The sequence below is a fragment of the Corvus hawaiiensis genome, chromosome 9 (genome assembly GCF_020740725.1).
Source record: "Corvus hawaiiensis isolate bCorHaw1 chromosome 9, bCorHaw1.pri.cur, whole genome shotgun sequence".
NCBI lineage: Eukaryota > Metazoa > Chordata > Aves > Passeriformes > Corvidae > Corvus > Corvus hawaiiensis.
Genome location: NC_063221.1, coordinates 27,841,765 through 27,864,201, shown reverse-complemented (window position 1 = coordinate 27,864,201; position 22,437 = coordinate 27,841,765). Strand labels below are relative to the sequence as shown.

At 41.5% G+C, this 22,437-nt stretch overlaps 1 protein-coding gene across 3 annotated transcripts in view; it reads left to right on the top strand.

Moving 5' to 3' along the window:
• The window catches only part of LRP8 (LDL receptor related protein 8), a 173,159-nt gene extending 164,093 nt beyond the window's left edge, over positions 1-9,066 (top strand). For all 3 annotated transcript variants that reach the window (XM_048312921.1, XM_048312920.1, XM_048312922.1), the window contains 8 exons: positions 519-637; positions 2,076-2,215; positions 3,392-3,533; positions 3,957-4,109; positions 4,650-4,850; positions 6,713-6,781; positions 7,020-7,192; positions 8,079-9,066. In XM_048312921.1, the coding sequence (XP_048168878.1) occupies positions 519-637; positions 2,076-2,215; positions 3,392-3,533; positions 3,957-4,109; positions 4,650-4,850; positions 6,713-6,781; positions 7,020-7,192; positions 8,079-8,117 (1,036 nt within the window). In that variant the 3' untranslated portion in view covers positions 8,118-9,066. The remainder of the gene's footprint in view (positions 1-518; positions 638-2,075; positions 2,216-3,391; positions 3,534-3,956; positions 4,110-4,649; positions 4,851-6,712; positions 6,782-7,019; positions 7,193-8,078) is intronic.
• The last annotated feature ends 13,371 nt before the right edge of the window (positions 9,067-22,437 follow it).

Here is a 22,437-nt window from a genome sequence, read left to right as displayed (position 1 = left end):
CCGGTCGACTTTTTGCCCCTCTGACAAACTTGGGGTAGTTTTCATCTCACCAAGACTTCAGATGCCCTTTAAGATATACCCTGCAGTGGAACTGTGGAGATGCTTCAACTAGCCCTTGGCAAGGTCCCTGTTGTTAAAAACAGTTCTGAAATTCATAGCCAGGTCATGTGTTCAATGGGCCTGAGCTGCTCCCGGCACAGAGGCTGTCCTGGGAAATGAAGTCTGTCTGACTTGTGTTTGGGCTATTTGGATGAGTGAATGCTAGGTACCTAACAGACACAGCAGGAGAGTTTGCAGGGGTTAGTTAACTGGGGTGAGATTCTGCATTCTGGTGCCAGTTTTGTGGCAGATTACCCAGTGGGAGAACTGCATGCAGCTCCACCAGCAGAATTAACTGAAGTGGCTGAGAGCTTTGCTGTAATAAGGAGAGAACCTTAGTGCACCTCCTACTGCAATCAGCAGTGCAGGTTTCTTAACCAGAGTCCAGGTTAGTGTTTTCTTACCTCTGCCTCTCTCAGGTTCATGTATTGGTCTGACTGGGGAGACAAAGCCAAGATCGAGAAGGCCGGTCTGAACGGCGTGGGGCGGCAGGTGCTGGTCACAGATAACATCGAGTGGCCAAACGGCATCACACTTGGTAAGTGCCCAGGTCAGAGCTACAGCACCCACGGGGGCTGAAGGAAAGCTGGTTTTATGGTTAAATAGGAAAACAAAATGGTAAATATGCAAAGGCACCTGCACACACAAATCCTAAACTGGTCTGTCACTACTGCTCGCAAACATGAGTTCTTTTATTTCAGTAGCACAAACAGGAAGTCTTGCTGCAGTCAGAACCTCATACTGCAGGAGCCTTGAGTTGTTTGTCATTGTGCCTTAAGGGAAAGGGAAATTTTGGGGGAGGATGCAGAGCTGTGACAACCCTTTGGAAGTCCAGAAAGCATCAGAATCCTTGGTGTTAAGTGTCTCTGTACTTCGGGCTGTCTCAGGAGCAGTGTCAGGATCCTGCACTGGACAGATGAATGATGCACAGTATATCAGAGAAAGGGACAGGGCCTTCAGAACCCATTCTCTGTCACCATTCCCTGCCTACCCAGCTGCTCAGGGCAAATGGAACCCACCAGAGGGCTGTGGTGGTTCTCACAGCCACACCAAGCAGCAGAGTGGAAAGGAGGTTTCATGGAGCAGCAGGGAACATCCTGCTCTGGAGCTGTGTGTGTTTAACACCATGCAGATGTGAGGTTCTCCACTTGGCTTTGAAAATTCTGGCTGTGCCAAGGATGTAGGAGGAAATGCTGCTGCCATTACATACCGCTGAAGTGCTACTGCTGTGAATAAATAATGTTCTCATTTAGTAATTAAGAAATTAATTAATGACTTGTTTAATTATATAACTTGTTTCTTGGCTCTCATCCACTTGCATTCTGTTCAGTGAATCCCATCCAAAATGAGTGAATTTGCTCCAGAAAGAGAAATGCAGTGCTTAGCATTCCAAATAACATTGGATCCTTTCCTCCCACCCTTATCTGCACCCTCCCCAAACCTGGCTGGCTGTGGTAGGACTGTCTCCACCAGCAGATTCCCCCAGCCTGCAGCACAAGAAGGGTTTCTGGGCCCAGGATTCTTTTTCACTGAAAACATGTGAATCTCACAGCTCCTTTAGAGAGCTGTTTCATTGGAATCTCAGTAGTTGTTTTCCAGCAAGAGGCCAATGCCTGAACAACTTTGGGAGGGATGAAGCTTCTCACCCAGGCACTGATGGAGGGAATCTGGGAAGCCCAAACTACTGCTGCCCTGCTGCTCCTGGTAACAAAAGAACCTGATTGTACAAGGCTGTCAGTCAGGCATTCCCCCCACACACACACAGCAGAATGTTCCTCCTTTTTAATCTTATTTATAGGGTCTTATCCCAGCATATCTGGGCACTGATTCAAAATCAGAACTAGTGTTAAAAAAAAAAAGAGAAGCCCAATAATAAAGAGATTAGTCATGCTGCCAGCAGGAAAAACATGCTGGGCAAGAGCAAAAGAGTTGCAGGAGCTGTGTGTCATTTTGCTTCATTGTGTTTTACTTTCCAGATTTGCTGAATCAGCGTCTCTACTGGGTAGACTCCAAATTGCATTCACTGTCCTGCATTGATTTCAATGGCAGCAACAGAAAAGTTCTGATCTCCTCTGTGGATGATCTGAGCCATCCTTTTGGCTTGGCAGTGTTTGAGGTAAGAGTGGAAAATGGATGCAGAACAGACTGGAGCCTGTAAGAGGTCCCAGAGTTGTTCTTGATTAAAAGCTCTGCCTTTTGCACAGCCCAGAGAGCTCAGTGAGGGCGGTCGCTGCTATAGAAACCGATAAACCTGGTGTGGCTTCAGCAGGGAAACTGGTTTTTAAAGCCCTTAATCAAGAGCAATGTGTTATGTCATGCTTTTACCTAACTGCAGCATCAGTGTATTAAATGATCCGGGGAACAAAGGCTTCAACTTTGGCACTCTCTGTAGGTCAGGTAAAGCAGAGAAAGGTCCAGTTGGCTTTTGGCTCGGGAAAATCCTTATCCTTAAATCCCTTATTCCTCCTATGTGAAGTGGGTAATATCTGGGCATCTAACTTTGGGCATGGGTTTCTCCAAGTCATTGTTGCTCTTTAGTGCTATCCCCAGCAGCAGCATTTGGAAGGATCTCTTAGATTATTTCCCCTCTCTGGTCTGAATAGCTGGGTAGAATAACAGACAACCCTTTTGCTTTTGCTAAGCTGCCCTTGGTTGTCCAGCAGTGTGGCTTTCCTTATGGAAATACACATGGGTTTAGCAGGCAGCAGCACACACAGATGACCAAGCAATTAAATACTGTTTGGTAATTGCAATTCCAGGGTACCTCTTTCACCAGTAATTTTGTATCTTCAACCATAGTATGCCATGCAAAAGATAGTAATAAAAAAAAAAAAAAAAGGTGCTCAGCTTCCAGGTGTGCTCTAGGCACTGGCCTCTTCATAGATACCTGTTTAATGCAGGTCTTATCTTGGGAAAGGAGGAAAAAATCAGCAAGGTAACAAATGTTTCTTCTATGGAGTATGGCCCTTTGCTCATGATCTATCCCAGCTTACAAAGAAAAAGCAGTTCAGAAACAACATGGATGCAGTTTGTCTGTACCTTACCAAATTTCTCCTCCCTCACCTCAGTCTCAGAGCTACTCAAAATTACACAGCACTTTGTAAACTTGTAGGAGAGCTGGGCTTTTGAACATTGTCCAAAATAGAAAGAAAAAAGCTGCAGACAGCAGTAGCATGAACCGAAGGTGCCCCAACGTAGGAACACAGGGCACTAACTTTGTGACTGCTGGAGTTTACTCCAACTCGAGCAGGATTTGAGCAGGCCAGGTCAGGAATCTGTGCATTCCCTGCAGGACAGAGTGTTCTGGACTGACCTGGAGAATGAAGCGATCTTCAGTGCAAACAGGCTCAATGGCTTGGACATCTCCATTCTGGCAGAGAATCTCAATAACCCTCATGACATCGTGGTGTTTCATGAATTAAAGCAGCCCAAAGGTAAGAGGTGTCCTCAGGATGTCATGGCCCTGAATCAGGTTTATTTGAGCTGGCAAATGAAATGCTCCCTGATGGTTCTTGATGAGAGAGAAAGCACAGGTAATAATGGGAAATCAATGCCTAATGTTTGAAGTTCCTGCATAATTAATTCAGCAGCAGCATTTATTGAAGAACCTGCAATTTGCTAATAGCTGTTTAATTAGCATCTTTGATACCAGTGAGTTACTCTTGTCACTGTGTTGCTTCCCATTCATTATGTATTTGGGAAGTTTTTATAGTACTGTGTAAGGTTCCACTCCACCATACAAACTGTAAAGATGCATAGGCAGCCTGATAATTTTCAGAGGATCTGATATTTCTTTGCCAAGGGCAAGAAATAAATAATTAGAAAAAAACTTTGTCTTTTCTTCCATCTTTGAACAGCTCCAGACTCCTGTGAGCTCAGCTCCCAGCCAAATGGAGGCTGTGACTACTTGTGTCTTCCTGCACCTCAGATCTCTCCCCATTCCCCCAAGTACACCTGTGCCTGTCCTGACAATATGTGGCTGGGTCCTGACATGAAAAAATGCTACAAAGGTAAATACAGTCACATCTCCAGCAAAACCATATTTACAGTGAACATATTTCCTGATGGTGAAAACACAAACACCGGCTTCTGTATTCCACTCCTTGCTGCCCTCTGAGCAAAGCAGCACTGTGGTGTCCTTTGCTGAAACCTTGCTTATTTTGGAAAGCTTAATCAGGAAAAGATACAGCAGGAAGTGGGGGGAAAAAGGACTAGGGCCCAGCACTAATTCTTGGTACAAATTCACAATCTTCTGAAGTTCTGAAAAAAACCACAAGTTTGTGAACTTCTTAGCTACCTTCAATACAGAGTGCTTTTTTTTGTTAGTATTAATAAATCAAGCTTGACTTCAGGAAGTCATGTCTGTAGCTTTAGGCAGAGAACTATCAATAGTTTGACTACCTGGGAAATAGAATTGGAATTTGGTTTCTGCTTCTCTTCATTAAACAGTCCTTCCCAGATATATGTCACTGTTTGTGATTTGCTTTGTGTACTTGCTTTAACCAAATTTCCTTGTTGCTCTTGGTTTTCACATCTTTCAACTACTGCAGCTCCTGTAGTGGTTTCCACAACCACTGCAGGCACCACGACCATCACTGCTGTACCTGGCAGTGCCAATGACACCACTGAAGTTGTTCCCAAAGCTGTACCAGAAGCTACAATCACCACCCCAAGTCTTCATTTACCTTCCACCACATCCATCCTGATAGATTCTGAGATGACCACTGGAAACAGCAATTTATCACAGCACTGTAAGAGAATGAGATTCCTCTTTCCTCCTTCTATGTCACAACTCCTCATGCACTGGTGGGACACCTGACCTAAGGTCTGAGTTCCAGAGGGGTCAGGTGCAGGCACATCCTGGTGCACAGCAGGAGACATCAGCCCGTCTCTCTGCAGGCACCTGGATTATGATGGCTGCTGTCATTCCAGTCACTTGGCATGTTAAGGAACTTATATGAACTTTTATCCAAGGCACATGAATGGCCCTGAGAGTTCACATCAGCCCTTGCCTTGTGCTCAGTACTGGCTCATCCCAGCTTCAGTGCTGCAGGCAGTAGAATGGATGATTCTGCAGGTGCTTCACCTATTTTAATTGTTTAATTATTTATGTGATCCAGCACAAGTTCTGGGTGAAAAATTCCCCCTGTGCAGCTTTAGTGCTGCTGGACACGTGGAATCACTACAGCCCAAGACAAGCTGCCTCTGTTTTGTGTGGCCGTGCTTGGCATGTTAATGTGGCCTCATCATGACACAGGTTTGAAGTTTTGCATTATTTATCAGAAAAGCATCCCAGTGGAGAGCACTAATAGGCTCTCCTCAATGGAACACCAGCCTGCATCTCAGAGCTAACAGGCAATCCCTCCAGGTCCTGCTGCCAAGGCAAAGCAGAAAGGCTGAACTGCTGTTCAAAAAAAAAAAAAAATTCTAGTCCAGAGAGAAGATTTTGCTCTGCAGGACCTCAAACAGACATGTATGTTTAAAAACAGTAAAATGTTTCTTTTCCCCAAATGTTTCACTGTTTCCATTACATCTGGAAAGCAGCAATACACCACCTCTGTCTGCAGAACAGTGCTGCAGTGCACTCTGCGCTGCGTGGGGAAAGCACAGTCCAATGGCTAAAATGCATTCAGTTCTCTTCCTGCAAGTTTCTTTCAAATGCAATAATTACCTTTTTAATAAGCCATGAAAGTAAGGTGCTTTTATTGTCCACTTTGGAAACAGTCTGGCTTGTTATTAAGTAAACAACTATGTAATGCAACAGCCTGCTACAAGGAGGTATTTAAAAGTTGCATGAATTGGTGTATCAAAAGAAAAAGTAGTTAGTTCCTCCTATCTCAACTCCTGATATTTTAGCAAGAGTAAATTTTCTATACTGATCCCCTATATAAGATCTCAGAGCAAACATTTTAAAGTATAGAACTTGAAAGGTATATTGAATTTTTTTAAATTATATTTTCCTGTAATTGCTTCTTTTCTCTTATAAGTACACTATTGAATTTTGGAACCATTCTTGTATGCTGAGGCAGGCTGCAGCAATGAGGGATAGATGCGTTCACTAATTCCTTAGCTGTAAATAATAAAAAAGGAAAAAATTAAACAGAGAATTTGTGCAGATGGCTTTGAACTACATTCTTTTTCTGACAGCTCAATAAATCATTAATTGTGTTAGTACTAGAAAGTGTTCTGCTGTGGATTTTTAAGAGCGCTATTCACCATGCCCTGATCCGTGCATGGCATTTCCATTAAATGTCATGTTTTTAAAACTGGCCTCCTTTTTTTGTGCTTTCAACAGTCACCCATTTCTGGTCAGAGCTTCTCTGACAGCCCTGTACCCAGTGTGTCCCTTCACTGGGCACGAGCTCTGGGGTGCCCCTGTCCCCCTGCGAGGCAGCGGCACTGCAGGGACCTCATTCCTCAGGAGAAGGAGCTCAGCTCAGCCCAGATCTGTGTGCACTGCTCAGCATCTCCTGAATAATTTTATTATGAAACTTTTTGTAAATTCTTTAATTGCAAAAGCTTTCTTATGGGCAGAACAACACGGGTAGTAACAGAAAACATTCTTTAAAACCAGAAAGTGAGTTAAATGATCAGAACACTTCTGTAATTACAGATGCAAATGATGATGAAGGCTTCGGTTCAACTGTGACAGCAGCTGTGATTGGAATTGTCATTCCTGTGGGTAAGCAGATTGGATTTAACCTTTGAAGGAGATCACACCAAAGTGCAATACCAAAAGAGTGCATTTACCACAGTAAATACACTTTTCTAGTTTTCAGAGGTGTGGTGGGAAAGAGGAACTGTTGGATTGGGGAAAAGTAGCCCAGCTTTGAGAAAATGTTATGAGGATGGCTGCCAACATGGGAACATCCCAGCAGATCCATGCCTTCCTAACAGCCCTTTCTTTCCCCTCTCCTCAGTGGTCATTGGCTTGCTGTGCATGGGGGGATACCTCATCTGGAGAAACTGGAAACGGAAGAATACTAAAAGCATGAATTTTGATAATCCAGTTTATAGGAAGACAACAGAAGAGGAAGATGAAGATGAAATCCATATTGGACGAACTGCCCAAATTGGACACGTGTACCCAGCAGTAAGTACCTGAGGAGATGGCTGATGGAGAAGATTAATTCTGTTGAGAGTTCCAATACAGAATTTGGATTAGTGTTGCTTATTTGCCACATAATGACAAAAACCAGAACTTCTTTAGTATCATTGATTAGGCAGAAGCATAAACATCCATGCAACCCATGCAGTTATCTTAGAATACAATGCTCTGTATCAGATACTCTGTTCAAAGGAAGAGTAATTGTCCTAATCAAGGTACCAATCTGACAAATGTAAAGCTCCCTCAAGAGCAACCTCAGTATGGGACAGGTGATTACTCATCCTCTACTGGATTCCACTGTATCTCTGCTTAGGCTGCTACCAAGTGTCTAAACTATCGTAAGGATAAATTGAGTTTCTCTACAAATCGGGGAGAATATTTTCTCCATAGTAACAGTCTAAAGAAAAGTCACATTCCTCACAAGGAGAAGTGAGTGAGGTTCTGTAAGAAGTTAAGGAAAAGGATCCTCCCTCAGAGCAGCATCCCTGGGGAGAGGAGCATTGGCAGGTATAACTGCATTGTATTTTCAGAAGAGAGCAGGAAGATCCAGAGTAATGAGTGAAGGCAATACAGCTCCTCTGGGCAGGCAGGTGGGCAGATAATGTCCTATATCATCTAAAGGTCCCACACAAGACCCCACTGGAGAAAGTGCCATCCCTTACAAGGAGCCTTACCCAGTATACAAGGGCAGGAAATTTTCCAGCACCTCTTTAGTAACACCTGAGCAAGTGACCTCGTTTGGGGAGAAAAAAATTGCTATCTAGAATAGACTTGTCACCAATTCAGTAGGGACAGCCATGAGAGTTTTAACAAGAAATACAAATTAGCACCAGTATCAGAGTTCACAAAAGTGTGTTTTTTCCCTCCCCAGCGTGTAGCATTAAGCTTAGAAGATGATGGGTTGCCATGAGGATGCTGCTCCAATCAACTGAACACAGAACAAATCTGCTTTGGATCACAGAACCTGCTTCTTCTTTTTGATCGTTATTTATGTTGCAGAAGGGTAACCACAAAGTTATAATGAACTGCAAACATCCAAAGGATGTGAGAGTTTTGTATGTATAATCTTTTATACACATTTTAACTTGTTGCACTACCCATTTGTGATAGTGAATAAGCAACAGCTGAGCTACTAACTCAATGTACATAACCAGCCAGGCTGAAGGTTCAGTAGCTATTGCTTTATTTTAAGACTATATTTATAGATATTTTGTAAATATGTTGAATATGCTTTGTGGCTATCCATCAACATAAGTAAAATAAATTCTGTACAGGCAGTTTAGAAATATTTATTAACAAAATCTGGATTATAAGATCTGTTCTGTAAATATAGTAGAGGGGTGAGAGTATTTATTTTTTGTATGTTTGGCTTGCTGTGCATAGATTATCTGTGTATATATCTATCTGGACAAGATAGATATATAGACATATAAATATATACATATATATAAAAATATATACATATATTTTAAAACTACTAGCCTACATTTATGAAAATTAGGGATAATTGAATTTTTACAGGATGTTTGAGAAGTTTGCTGTGAAATCTAAAGACACTATGTAAGAAAGAGCTGTAGTGTAAGATAGCTGACCAGTGAAGCACTCCATAAAAAACAGCTCCTGATTTCCATCCTGGCTCTTAAGGGCTGCTTTTACATTTTCCAGTCTATCCATGAAGAATCCATGCAGTGCATTTAACTGGAGAGCTATTGCCTACAGCATTTCAGTCAGGAGAAACTCCTACAGCACCTAGGGTTTTTGTGTTGTATTGTTGCTTTTTTACAGCTTGGTACAAATCTGATTTGGTTTTTGCTTGTTTGTTTCTAAATGTAAATCTAAATGCTTTTCCACACTGGCAATCTTGCACCTCTCAAATCAGTTCAGAATTAACAGAAACAAAGATTTAGCCATGTGTTTCCACACTCCCAAGTGAGCGCTCTCTGTGGTTCATCAGGAGAATATAACATAAAAGTCACTTCCTTCCCTCCTTGCCCTTGTCCCCTGCTCATACTGATTAAAAAAACCCATTTTAGGAGCTGCTGTGGGCACACAAAGAACTCTTTGAAGGGCAGCAATTCCCTTCCAAAGTCTGGCCCGTGGAACAAGATGCCCCATGGCACGTCTCCCAGAGCACAGAGCACTAGGCAGAGCAGCCAGAGCAGGTTAAAAACTCCCAGCCTTACCAGTGTCTTTGGCTGGGTCATCCTGCACCTGGCAGAAGAAACACCTGGTTTTTCTTATCTCATTCTATGGGATTTCCTGGGAATTCTGTGGGAAGAGAATACACTTACCTCCCACTGCATAATGGACTAGTACCTCCCTGAACTGTACCAAATCCTAGAGAAATCTTCCCCTGTTTTTATGTCAGTCCAAGCTTTTGTGTTTGAGTGAGTAGAAGAAACTCAGCCTGAGTAGGTTTGGGGGTTGTTTTCCTTTTGTTTTCCTTTCTTTTAGAATAAATTTACAGTGTAATGTGAGCGGGAAGCTGATTCTTGACTAAGAGAAGGAAGGAAGTGTCCAAAGCCCTGGTATGCATTACAAACATAATTCATACTCTCAAATGCCTCATGGCCTGCATAAACAATACAGAAGTAATCAAACATCCTTCTATTCCAAATTTTAGATTTTAAGGCAGTGACAATATGAGTGAGATATCCCATTATTGTTGTAAGGTATGAAGCTCTCTTTCTACAAATCCATGCACTGTGTGCATGAAGAAAAAAAGCTGAGAAAGGCTGTATGTGATAACACTGTAACTAACAGACGAATGTAAATATATATGAAAGTTCTACAGTTTTGATACTTTTTTAAGAACACACAAACCTGTACAAACCACGTGTAAAAGGCTGCAGGTTTTTTCAAACCATTGTACATGAATTCAGTGTGCAGTGCTGATTTCAACCTTTACAGATTTATAACTACTGAGAACACCAAATTTGTTTTTAAAGAAATTAATTATTTTAAATAATGGTTCAGATTGGTAGGGTGATATTTAACATTGTAATCATTTCTGCTCTGTCTTGTCATACTGAAGTTCTGTTAGAGTAAGTTCTTGCTTGGTGCCTTTTGTGTTTCAGTTCTTACCTTCCGGACAAAAGGCCCAGGGAGGGGCGGGGGGTGGGGGGGACTCTGTGTAACACTTGCTGTACTGGAAACCAAATGAACACGTTTGTAAAACAGTGCACTGTTTCTATAGAAAGATTAAATTTTTTTATTTGGGACTACTGAACTAATTACTTCATGGTGTCTGAAAGGGGGGGTGTATCATATTTTGGTCTGAGTTTTCTCTAACTCTTAACTGCCCAATGCCAGAGTGGGATTTGGGAGCAGTGCAGGGTAATTCAGCTTCAGCGTCACAATAGCAGCACTGGGGACAGTTCATATTCCACACGTGACTCAACAGAGCATTTTGTTCTGAATTGTCTCTTTCTGCCACTTTGGTTTTGGTCATCTGCAAATCACAGGGAAAACAGCACCAGGTTCATTATTTTTTTGAGCTGAACATTCCATCAGTGATGTAACTTAGTAAAACCTCCCGTGGTACAAGTACACCAATCCTTACCCACTGTGAGAAAATGTCCCAAAAGTGAACAGTGCCCAGAACAGAACTGGTGGAGCTTTTAACCTGAACTATTAGATGTTGGACTATTCAACAACTAATTGCAAACTACTGCATTTCTTCTTAGAGCTTTTGGTAAAACACCTACAGAAGCTGCAAAACACCTTACAGCCACACTTATGCCATCCTGAAAAAAAAGACAGAAATACTGCTGTTCTTCGAATATCAACAGGCAGACTCAACTTTTTTTCTTTTAAACATACAAACAGTCCCTTCCATGGAAATAAAGCTGGAAAAAGGTTCACTGTACTGAAGTACAACAATAGCTTTGGCTCAGAAGTGGCTCAGAACTAAACACACAGTTAACTTACTCTCTCCTCCCTGTCTCTTCAGAAAATGAAACCCTGGATAATACAATACAATACAATATCTTTCCCCATCACATGTTGTACAAAGCCCTTGGGAGCAGTGCATTTATAGAAGTTCTCTTTCAGTCACTTCTTGGCCCCAAAGAAAGCAGCCAAGCAGGTAAAACTTTCCAGGCACAAAGGGTTATTACCAAACTAATACAGACTGATGTACTGGTGAATATCAGTGGTTCAGTTTTCTAACTGAAAATAAGCTTTTCTTACTTCAAAACATTTTTCCCTTTCAGTTAAGTATTTTAGCAAAGTAACATGGTAACAAATAGAAGAAGTGAAACAACAAAAAAAATTCTCTCCAGATCTAAAAAGCAAGGACAGCACAAAAGAAAATTGAAAGAGCCTCATAAGAGAGTCACAAACATACCTGGGCATCAAGGTACGCCTCCCAAAACAACTCCTTTTTTAAATTATTTATGCTGTATTAGCAATAAAATTCTATTTTTTGTTTCACTTTTTACACATAGTAACTGTACAGTCTGAGCTAATCCACACCAACACTGTTCTGCCTACTCCCATTAAGATGCTCTATGGACCACAGGGACTAATGTAAGTCCCTCAGTGTTTATGTAACACATGCAATTCAGTCACCTGCCTTCTGCAGGAATATGTGTGCTCTTTTCCTTACACTGTTTGTTCTCCATCAAATCAGCCCTTCAACTTTGGGAAACACTTTTAAATCTGTCTTCCTAATTTACATCCTTGCCTTGAAGCAGGGGACTACAGCCACGGGCTGTTGTGAGCTCTTGCACTACCCCAGTGCCAGCGTTTATGGAGTGGTGCTAGTTCCAGTTGTCCCCTAAATGCCCAGTGTCAACACTGGAAGGATTCAAGGAGAAAAAAGCAACAGAGATGGTGAACTTAGATGTGGGATACAGCAGCCACCCATTAAATTCAAGCTACAGTCCATTTGCACATCACCATGCCGGGTGCTCAGTGGCCAGCTCCAAACACTGATTAACAAAACCCCCACACCCACACACTCCCTCCTGCTTCCCTTGCAGGTCCTGGGGCTCTCTCTCCCCCTCAAGGGTAGCCCAGAAATGGCACATGGGGTGATGAAGGCACTGCTACAGTCCCAGTTGGGGACTTAACAGAGTTGTTCCAGTCATAGTTTGAGGGTTGTTATGGCTTGTCCCGATGCCAAAACTTGGGGCTGCAGCTTTGCAGCTGCATGTTCTGCAGCAACCTGCACGAGACCATTCCCGGGGAATGGCAGCGAGCACGGCCTGGCCACAAGTGTCATTTATGAGGTGAAATGTGTAACGTCTGGGGTGAACCAGAGCCCCCAGTCTGTCCCAGGCACAGGGCTGGCCAAACTCTTTAATACAAAGGATGAACCTGAACCCTCTCCTGCCCTAGTGGGCTGAAGGAAAGGGACATTGGTCATCCCTAGTTACAGGAGTAAAACATACACAGAGCCACGCATGTCAGTAAATAATCTGCTAGGGGAGGAGGAGATAGAGAAAAATCAGGAGCAAAGTTAAACCCAGGGGGAGGAGGTGTTTTAAGATTTTGGTTTGTTTCTCATTATCCTACTCTTATTTAATTGGTAATAAGAGAAATTAATCTTTCCCCAAGTCAAGTCAGTTTTGCCTGTGACAGTAACTGGTGAGGGATCTCTCCCTGTCCTTATCCCCACCCATGAGCCTTTCAATGGGTTTCCTCTCCTCTCCCCTCCTGAGAATGGGAGTGACAGAAGGGCTTTGGTGGGCAAATGGCATCCAGGCAGGGTAAACCCACCAAACCCATGACAGAAAAATGGGGGGTTCACTTCCTACAGAGACCAAACTGGCTCTTCTCAGATAGATGAAATGTGCTTGGCCAATAGTTTGCCAGGCTCCTTACACCCAAGGGAATTGAATGAATGCATGGTCAGCAGGGAATGAACTGAGCCACCTTGTTTTACTTTTATGGCTTCAAGCACCAATTCTCCAGCCAAGACACAAATATCAAGAGTCCAATTTTACACAGATAAAGATGAACTTGTGGCTTTTGCTATCACAGCAGCAGAGACAGTGACACAAATGATCAGCTTCACAGTAGATCACCTCCCAGAGCGTCCCCAGAAGGTGGGCTATATGCCTCAGGGATTTCTCAACCCAACAGTGATAGCAACTTCCAGAAGAAGCCAAGGAGCGCCAGTTCCAGCTGAGTTCTTAGTTCTTACAGGAGGGCAGTAATGCTAATGTGTATCTGCACCTAAGCATCAGCAAGCAGAATGAGAATTAACATGCTTTAAAAAATGATACTCTTTTTTCAAATTATTTGCAGCATTCAAATCTCTCCATGTACCTCAGTGGGAGAACATTTCCTTACGGGATTAGCCACAGCTGCCTGCTAAGTTCCCCACACTATCAAGGAAACCACTGTAATCTTGTCAGTGGTGATAAGGCAGTGCCTTAGCAGGGAGCTGAAGTTATGTCAGTGAAACAAGAAAATCTCCCTGATAGTTTGATAGGCCCCTGCCTGGTTCCAAGGATGGTGTACACAGGGTTACAGAAGGCTGGACTGATAATTTTGTCTTCACATCAGTTCAGCTCTTCAGCCCTTGCCTCAAGGCTACAAAGTCAGGTGGAAGAGGAGAGGTTTTACCTGCAGTTCTTGGCCAGGTACAACTGAGGCCAAATAACAAAGACATTCCACATTACCCTATTCAGGACTTTATCTGCTGAGTCTTCCAATCAAGGAATTAATTAGTTCCAGCTGTAGTAATTTATTTTCATGCATATATTCCCCCACTGGGGCTCAGCTAAAAGCACTTAATTCAAGCCATTACACATAAAAGATGATGGAAAACATTCAAGAAAAATCCCTGAATCTACATATTTTACTAATAAGGCACAGACCTAAATAAGTTCTAAGCAAAGAGAACACCTTGAAATGATGCTTAGAAGATAAACAATACTTGGAAGGTAATATTTAGGTCCAAGTTTCATTGACAGGAATTTTCTTACAAAGGCTAAAGTTGACTTCTAGACTTCCTGTAATGAAAAGCTGACTCAAAATTATTGGAAATTTACATTATTGTTAGCAATATCTGAAATGAGTGTCACATTTAAAAGCCTGACCTCATGAACTGACTTCATATTACTTTGATACTAAAGGCATCAGTGGCAATAAAAGTCATGAAGAAGTTAATAATAAAAACTTATTCAATCACATCAGTGGCTGGCAGCCTGTAGAGGAGCGGGTGAGGTTAACAGAATCTCTTGCTATAGAGGTCTTTTTGCAGGAAAGGCCAAATTAAAACCTTTTTGCCCTTTTGGAGTTCGTTTGACACAAGCTCCATCCCAGTGTGGTGAGGCATGAACTCTCCAAACTACATCTCCCCTTGTTTCTTCCAGTTTTTTTTAAAAGGTGATTTAAGATTTATCCATACAGACTCCAGTCATAAAAACCTACTTTGTCTCCTGCAGACTAAGAGACAAAAACAAGGGCTTGGGCTCACAATCTCCAATGACCCCAATGACCGTTACAGTTGCTCCTTTGCCTTAGCTATGGCTCTGCCCAGGACATAAACAGGCAGTGATGCTTTAATCATTACAACTTATATGCACAACCACCAAATAAAGAACATTTTGGTATTTTCTTCAGTCATGTTATCAGTTTACAGAAGCTCATAGAGCTTCAATATTTGCTGCCCAGAGAGGCTGTGGCTGCCCCATCCCTGGAAGTGATCAAGGCCAAGCTGGAATATCCCAGTCAAGTGGAAGGTATCCTTGGCCATGGCAGGAGGTTGGAACTGGATGATCTTAAAGATCCTTTCCAACCCAAACCATTCTATGATTCCATGAATATGTAAGGCCCCAAAATGATTAAACTAGAGAATGTATGATATTCAGAATATGATCACTGGCCTAGAATAGACTCTAAGCAATACAAATAAACACACACAGGGATGCACCCCAAGCCCTATTTATACACAGCCAAAGATGTGGGCCATCTGCAGACCTAGATAAATTAATTGAGAAGCTGTGACAGGAGCATATGATGATGATGTGTTGTTTGTAGCACATTACTGTGGACTTTCAGCTACACTATGCCAGGAACTAGCTACAGTTATGGTTTCCCATAGCAACAGGATATACAGGACAAATTGCTCAGGAAAACCCAGCTGAATGGGAGCTGTACCTCCCATGGTGAGCCAAGCCAGGCATTCCCTTGATCTGCAAGAAAGTGAAACAAAGCTCCTCCACCATATGATCTGAAATACTTCTTGAATTTAGTCAAAATGTACCCCTTTTCATTGCAGCTGGTGTTTTACCACTCCCACACTGCTTCTGACGCTGCAGACAAGCCTGGTCAACCCAAAGAAGGATGGACTAAACCCACTAAACTTGTGCCTAGATTGCCCTGTTGTCATTAATTTAGTGAGTCCTGTGCACAGAACTGGGCTTACGAAGTCCCTGTCATTCGGTCACTGTCCCTGCCCAGTGACCACACGGACCAGCTCTGGACTGATCATGCTTTAAATGTGACTGCCCAGCAAAGCACTGCAGTAACACAAATGACTGTGAGCAGACCTCCACTACCTGACCTGATAATACAGTGTCTTGGCAGAGATGGCTTCTCTTTGAGAGTTTTCACCTTACAGAGCAGGTGGGCACTTTGCAAAACCACCCCCCAGAACTGGACAGGGCAGGGATGGGCCAGGGAAGTGAACCGGAGCTTTCTGAGGGGAGCACAAACAGCACAACATCAAACACCTGCTCACATCTTGGCCAAAACACAAACACACATCAGCATTTGTACTTATAGATTAATGTAATGCAGAATTATCTCCCTCTTCCCTCAGGGACCTGTGTGCCATCTGTGTGACCTACACAGGCAGGCTACAAAGGGTTCAATTTAATCCTAAATAGTGGAGCAGCACCAACTAACGAGCAGGTATACAGAAACCTTTCAATTTCAGTGAGTCACTTCAAGGCAAAAATCCTAATGAAGAGAACATAATTTGTAGTGTCAATAGCTATTAGTGCTATGAGGGCTTCAGAACACGGTGAGCTTTGATTTAATGTGTCCCTTTTAGAGCACACTCTACGTGCACAACAAGAACAAGGCCAAAGAGGAATAACCTTCAGGTGCTCCTGCAGATCAGGAGCATCTGATCAGGAGTCTACAGCCATACATTATTTTGATTCCCTCATTTGAGAAAAATCAACACAGAGCTATCAGAATATTTATGTCATCAGACCCAATGAATCTCCAACAAGATGTGAAATTATATTCATAAAGTATTAACCACTGCACTTTTGAGAGTACCTCTTGGTTTTTTGGGCTACAGGGAATCCATCTTTTCCAAATCAAGCAGTAACTTTGCTGGCTGACACTAATCTTCTGCAATATCAGTTTTGCCTACTTACCCCCACCTCTGCAGCAGCAGGCCTCCAGTATCTCCTCTTCTCCACCAACATTTTTAAAAAGTAAATGCTGATCAAAGTATAAAGTTTGCTTCCAGAGAGGGTGAGATGAACTGATAGGGAAGGAACATGAAATGGGAATGATCTGAAAGCAATGGCAATTAGAAAGAAACAAAGGGCAGCTGGGCTGGAACTGTGGGGGGTGGGGGGCTGATGGCACCAGCTGAGACTTATTCAGAAGATTTGATAATCCTTTAACAAGGAATTTTAACCTCCAAGTGCATACACACAGGTGCTGCTGACAAGAAACAGAACAACTATAAAGAAAAAATAGAGGATAACTTTTTAGATGTGAATTCTTGTCAGCCTTTGGCACCTGATCATTAGTACCAGTACTTAGTATAAAGCAAAAATATTTGGCAGTTTGAAAATTGTGTTCACATATAATTACTGTGCTGGCATTCACTACATTCAACAAGACGATGCAAAGAACTGCATGGTAATTTCTGATAAAAAGGCAACTCCTCCAGCCCCTTCTTTACACTCTTGTGACAACACAGGAAGAAAAAGGTGATTACTTTCTTTTCTACCACTACCCTAAAATTAAGCCTTTCCCCACTGACACTCATTTGGCTTAACATCTCTGATTTGATGAGCACATTGAAGTAAATCTTTTTTAGTTCTTCTTTGACCATCTCAAAGACTGCTGGACTGAAGTAAGGCAAACAAGTCAGTGATGAGCTGGCTGTAAAAAAAATATTACTTCCTTAGCAGAAGAGTCACATTATAAATTTCCCATCAGACCTCCATATTTTTAAATATTTTCATTTTTCTTTCTTACTTTATGCAAAAAACTCAGTCACTGTCTTCTACTGACACTTGATTTTGAGACAGAATGCAATTCACTCTCCTAAGAAAAGACAGTAGAGTGGGAATCTCTTCAAGCTCTTGAATAGTGAACAAAACCTGAAAAAAATCTATGTGAACGTAAATGGCTTATGAGGCTAGAACAGCCAGGACATTCTTGTTTCTGTAACCCAAATAAAACAGATACAATCCTATGCAGGCACCTTTGATATACCAGACTGCAGGAAAAACTACCCAGCTGGAGCTGGGTTGACTTGGGACAAGTGACGCTTGGGGGGGAAAAAAAAAAAAGAGAGAGAAAAAACTACCAAAACCTAAATGCAGCTTCAGCAGAAATAATGCAGTTTTAATGGACCATGGAATATCAGATACCCAGCAAGAGGATGACCTTTTCTCCAGTACTGAAATAACAAAGCCATAGAACACAAATGCTGATAAACCAACTTCAACTTTACAAAATCAATGTATGTGATAATAAAAGAACAAAAGACATGACCTTTTCTTTACTATTAAATAAACCAAATCCATTCCACTGAAGTCTTCTTTTTGAACAAAAGTTATTGCCTGACCTTTCTTATTCCACTGCAGGATGCAAAGTGACTGGGCAAGCATTTAAGCTCTTTTGTTCTTCCTAAATCAGAGGTTTCTGCCACCACAGAGAGGAAACTGTGCACATCTTCCCCAACCCCAATACAGGGGCAGGTTCTGTAGGTACCATCAGAGATCTGTGACATGGCCCTAAGACAAGGGGCAAAGACCACACAGGCAGGTACTGGAATAGGAGTGGATACTTAGGCTGGAATATGACTGCCTATCCAAACCAGCCCTGTGTCTCCACAGGATCCTGCAACACACAAGCATCAGCTCATGACCTGCACAGTGAAGACTATTAAAAGTGATATATGTTAATGGAATGTTTTATCTCGTATATCAACCAGATATTATATACAGAACACTGACATAATTTTGTACGCTATTCTCAAAGAATCAGAAGCACAAACTACGTTACCTGAAATTAACCTTCCCTGTGATGAGTTCCTGATAATTTTCTGGATTCTTGACACAAACTGTTTTATAAACAGCATGAAGTAAAAATATAATGTAAATGAATGATAATTACATAATTAATATAATGATAGTCTAAACATAATTTTACCTGTAATATTTCTCTTGTGGAGGCAATGCCCAAGTAATGTTCAACAGATGGATGTTGCTGCCTGGGATAACAGCAAAATAGGTTTATTCATTGAAAAGAGAAATGTGTTATTATTTCCAATCCTTTTAATGCCAAGAGCCATCTGTGGGCAAGGCCTTTTATTTGACATAGGAGAAAGCATATGCAAGTGCATTTGCCTGTGTGGAAATATATAAAAATATATACATTAATTCCTGAAGCTGCCATCCACCCCTCTGTTAAACTGCTGTCAATAAGGAACTGCTGGTGCACCATCCCCATGGTTTGACAGGATGGACTCACAGTCACAGTAATCCTGACTGACGGGAAATCAAGAATAATTTTTTGAGAGAGACAGATCACTTTATTATGAGAAATAACTCCCTGGCTTCTGGAAGGGGATTACTGTATTACAGCCAGTATCATCCTTTTCATCTTAGTTGTTTCTATTCTCCAGTTTTTTTACTTTTATATCACTGAAAACCTGCCAGTGACATGAACATGGAACAGAACCAATCTGATGGCTCCTAGGGGCAGGAGAGCAGTTATGCACAGCAAAACAGAATCTTGAAAAAGATGACCAAGAACTCTCTGAGATCAGAGGAAAAGGACAGGAGAACACCAAGACTGAGAATTATATCTCCTGGCTGTAAAATAATAATGCTGAAAACCCAGAATCTCAGATTATATGCCTTCATGCATATGGAAGGAACCGTTTTCTGCCAAAAAGCCCAGAGAAGAGGTGGAGAGACTAAATGCTGGTATACTTAGAGCTGAAGAATAAAGAGCATTAGTGAGCAACAAGGATCTATGACACTGCTAATTTCAGGGCCTGCCCATCTATTGCTCCTCAGAACTAGAGACCCCTGAACAAAAGCCATGGGGTACTGTGGAATAGTACATTTACTGATAAAGCAATCTTTTTCTGGATTAAATAAAGGGGGTTGCCATGGTAACCCTGAATGAATTCAGCACATCACCTGCACATGAAGTCTATCTGCAAGGGATCTCTTGAAAGCTGGGGGTTTGCTTCTTGTTTGGGATCCCTGAAAATTGTACAAGGTTTTAAAAAGCAAGGATTGCACAGGAAATGGATGAGACTTCTGCATCCACCAGATCAAAGCCTGCTTGAAGGCACAATTATCTATGTAAAAGGAAAGCAATGTATTTTTCTTGACAAAAATTTTCAAATGGCTGTGAAGATTGGAGAGTCTGATGCATGCGGGGGACAAGCAAGGCTGGAAGTTTTCTGTGAGAAGGCAGATATGCCTGAGGTGTTTCCCTTCTTGCTAATGAAGCCTTAGATTTGGATTTCCTGACCTACTACACCAGTTTCTTTCTTTATAGAGTAAGGGAAAAGAAAAGACTCAAATATTGAAATCAAATACATTGGAAGAATGGGTGGTTTAGACATTATGACAAGCATAAGAAAAAAATTAAATGCAAAATCAATTAAAAAGTATACAGGTAAAAATGTTAGAAAGAAATAAAATTCAATTTAACTTCTTGTCAAAGTGTAACAGAGAACATGAGGCCCACTTAGAGCAGCACAGCATGCCTACAGATAAAATCTAGAAGTTTCTATTATATATGCACTGCCCCAGGTCTCTCATCTCTGTAAAGCTTGTGAAATTCTTGTGTGTCAGAAGGTTCTGTCAGAACCTTGGATTTAAAAAACAAACAAACAAACAAACAAACTTGGTAAAGCATTTCAAATAAAAGAAAAAAAAAATAGAACAGTGCTTATTGAAGACAAAGCAAGGCCAGATGGAAGCAAAGAAAAGTTTCGTTGTAGCCCTTGTCTGAAATATCATCTTGAGCACTCAGCACAACCAGGATATCCTTCCAATCAAAGAGGTAAAATGTCCAACACTCCTTTGCTTATTTCCACATTTATAGAGACATTACCCACCTCTATAGGAAGGTCATGGGCTGAAGGCTAAATAAATACCTGTGCTCACTCCCTGCCACCAGGGAAACCCTTAAAGAGTTTGGCAGATTTGTTTAAATAAAATCAGATTACACAGAAACACCTGACTAGAATACAGCACTTGGCTAATGTCGAAATGAAGAGCCTAAAACATGCAGTGACATAAAATACCTCTTTCTTATGTCATACCAACATTTTGGGGAACTACTTAGAGGGCAATTCAGTCCTCTAATTTCAGTCTAAATGGGCAGATTCTTCCTCAGAAGCAACTACTGGAGACAAGCTCCCCCATGTCAGCCCTCATAACTATCTCTGTAAAATTTTGAAGTGAGAATTAACACACATCTCTTTTTAAATAAGAGCAAATCCTATTTTGTGTAAGTTCAAGACACAGTTCTACCATGGAAAATAAATAAACCATTTAAGTAAGTAATATTTGTTTTCTTAAATTATTTGTGGAAATAAACTCTAAAGAGGTGGATTCATCAGTACTGGACCCCAGATACTCTTCTCAGTTCTCATACACCACTGCATCCCAACTTCCAGCCTTGCCAAACCAAACAGATTCAGATGGGGGCTGACTTATCAAATAAGTCAATTACATTATAAACTGGCATTTGACACAAAAACGATCTGTAGAAAAAGCAGGGAATCAAAATCAATCAAAACCAAAAAGCTTCATTAAAACTCACACAAATATTCACATGGGAGAACTGATCTTGTCTGAGGGCAGGGGGGTGAACCCGGCAACAAGAACAGACCCTTCCAGTCCTGTAAATTTCCACTAATCTGTCTCCTTTTCAGGCACTCATTTACACACAGGAGTGTATGCTAGGCTTAGGATTTGGTTCTTCTAACACAGAAGTCAATACACCCCATTTTTGTTTACTAAGTCATCACCCGTGAGAACTGCCTTGTGAGCAAACAGAGTCTTTCAGTCAATAACCAGCCACAGCAGCACTGCCCTGTGGGGAAAACCTCACCTCAGAGTAATAAGGTTGTTTTACTTGGCACCAAAACAATAAATGTTCCTTCTTACAGAGCTGTATTTTTAACCAAGTAGATGAAACTTCCCCATATTGCAATTTCAAAATACAAACGGGGATGTCTTTCCTAAATAGCACAATAAAATGCACAGCTTAGGGTTAACACAGCACCCCCCGGCCCGTCTCTTAACAGCCACAATACACTGCTGACTCAGCTGTATTTTGATTCTCATTATCTCTCACACAATGCAGAGGCAAAGGAATTAACATTCTTCAAACCCAGAACAAAATTCTCTTCCCAGCAACTGAAGAAGTAACACAAGTGTAACAAGGATCTACGTGCAAAGTCAAGATCCTCACCATGGAGCACATTAAAATGCTATGGAGCACGTGTTAAAGAAACATTTTAGGGATTTTTTTAACTTTCAGAGATTATATTGTCTTACTTTTCTCAGCAAAAGTAGTCTTTTCTTACTGAAAAATCAGTATCTTACTGATAGGGGAATCAGTAAGAATTAAAGCCTCTGCAGATACAAGGAAAAAGAGTTGCATAAAATTCTCTGTGTTTGGAGCATGGTTTAACAAGTTACAGACATGGAAAAATATCAGAAAACAACCTGATTTATTTGCAATCTGTGAAAAAATTCTGCCACCCAGTTCTCCAAAGTGTTCAACATTTCTAGTGAAGAGAAAAAAATAGCAGAAATACAACTATTTCAAAAAACAGTCACAAGTCTTGCAATCTTAAAACTAAGTTAAATTATGGATCCAGAGTAGGTTGATTCATCCAAGCTATCTGCTCTTTTATTGACATGAGAAAAAACCCCAAATAAATAGTAATCTCATTTCTCCCATTTTTCCAAGTCCCTAGGTCAGAGGAGAAAATCATGTAAATTTTGCTCTTTTTAAAAAACAAACAAAAAAAACCC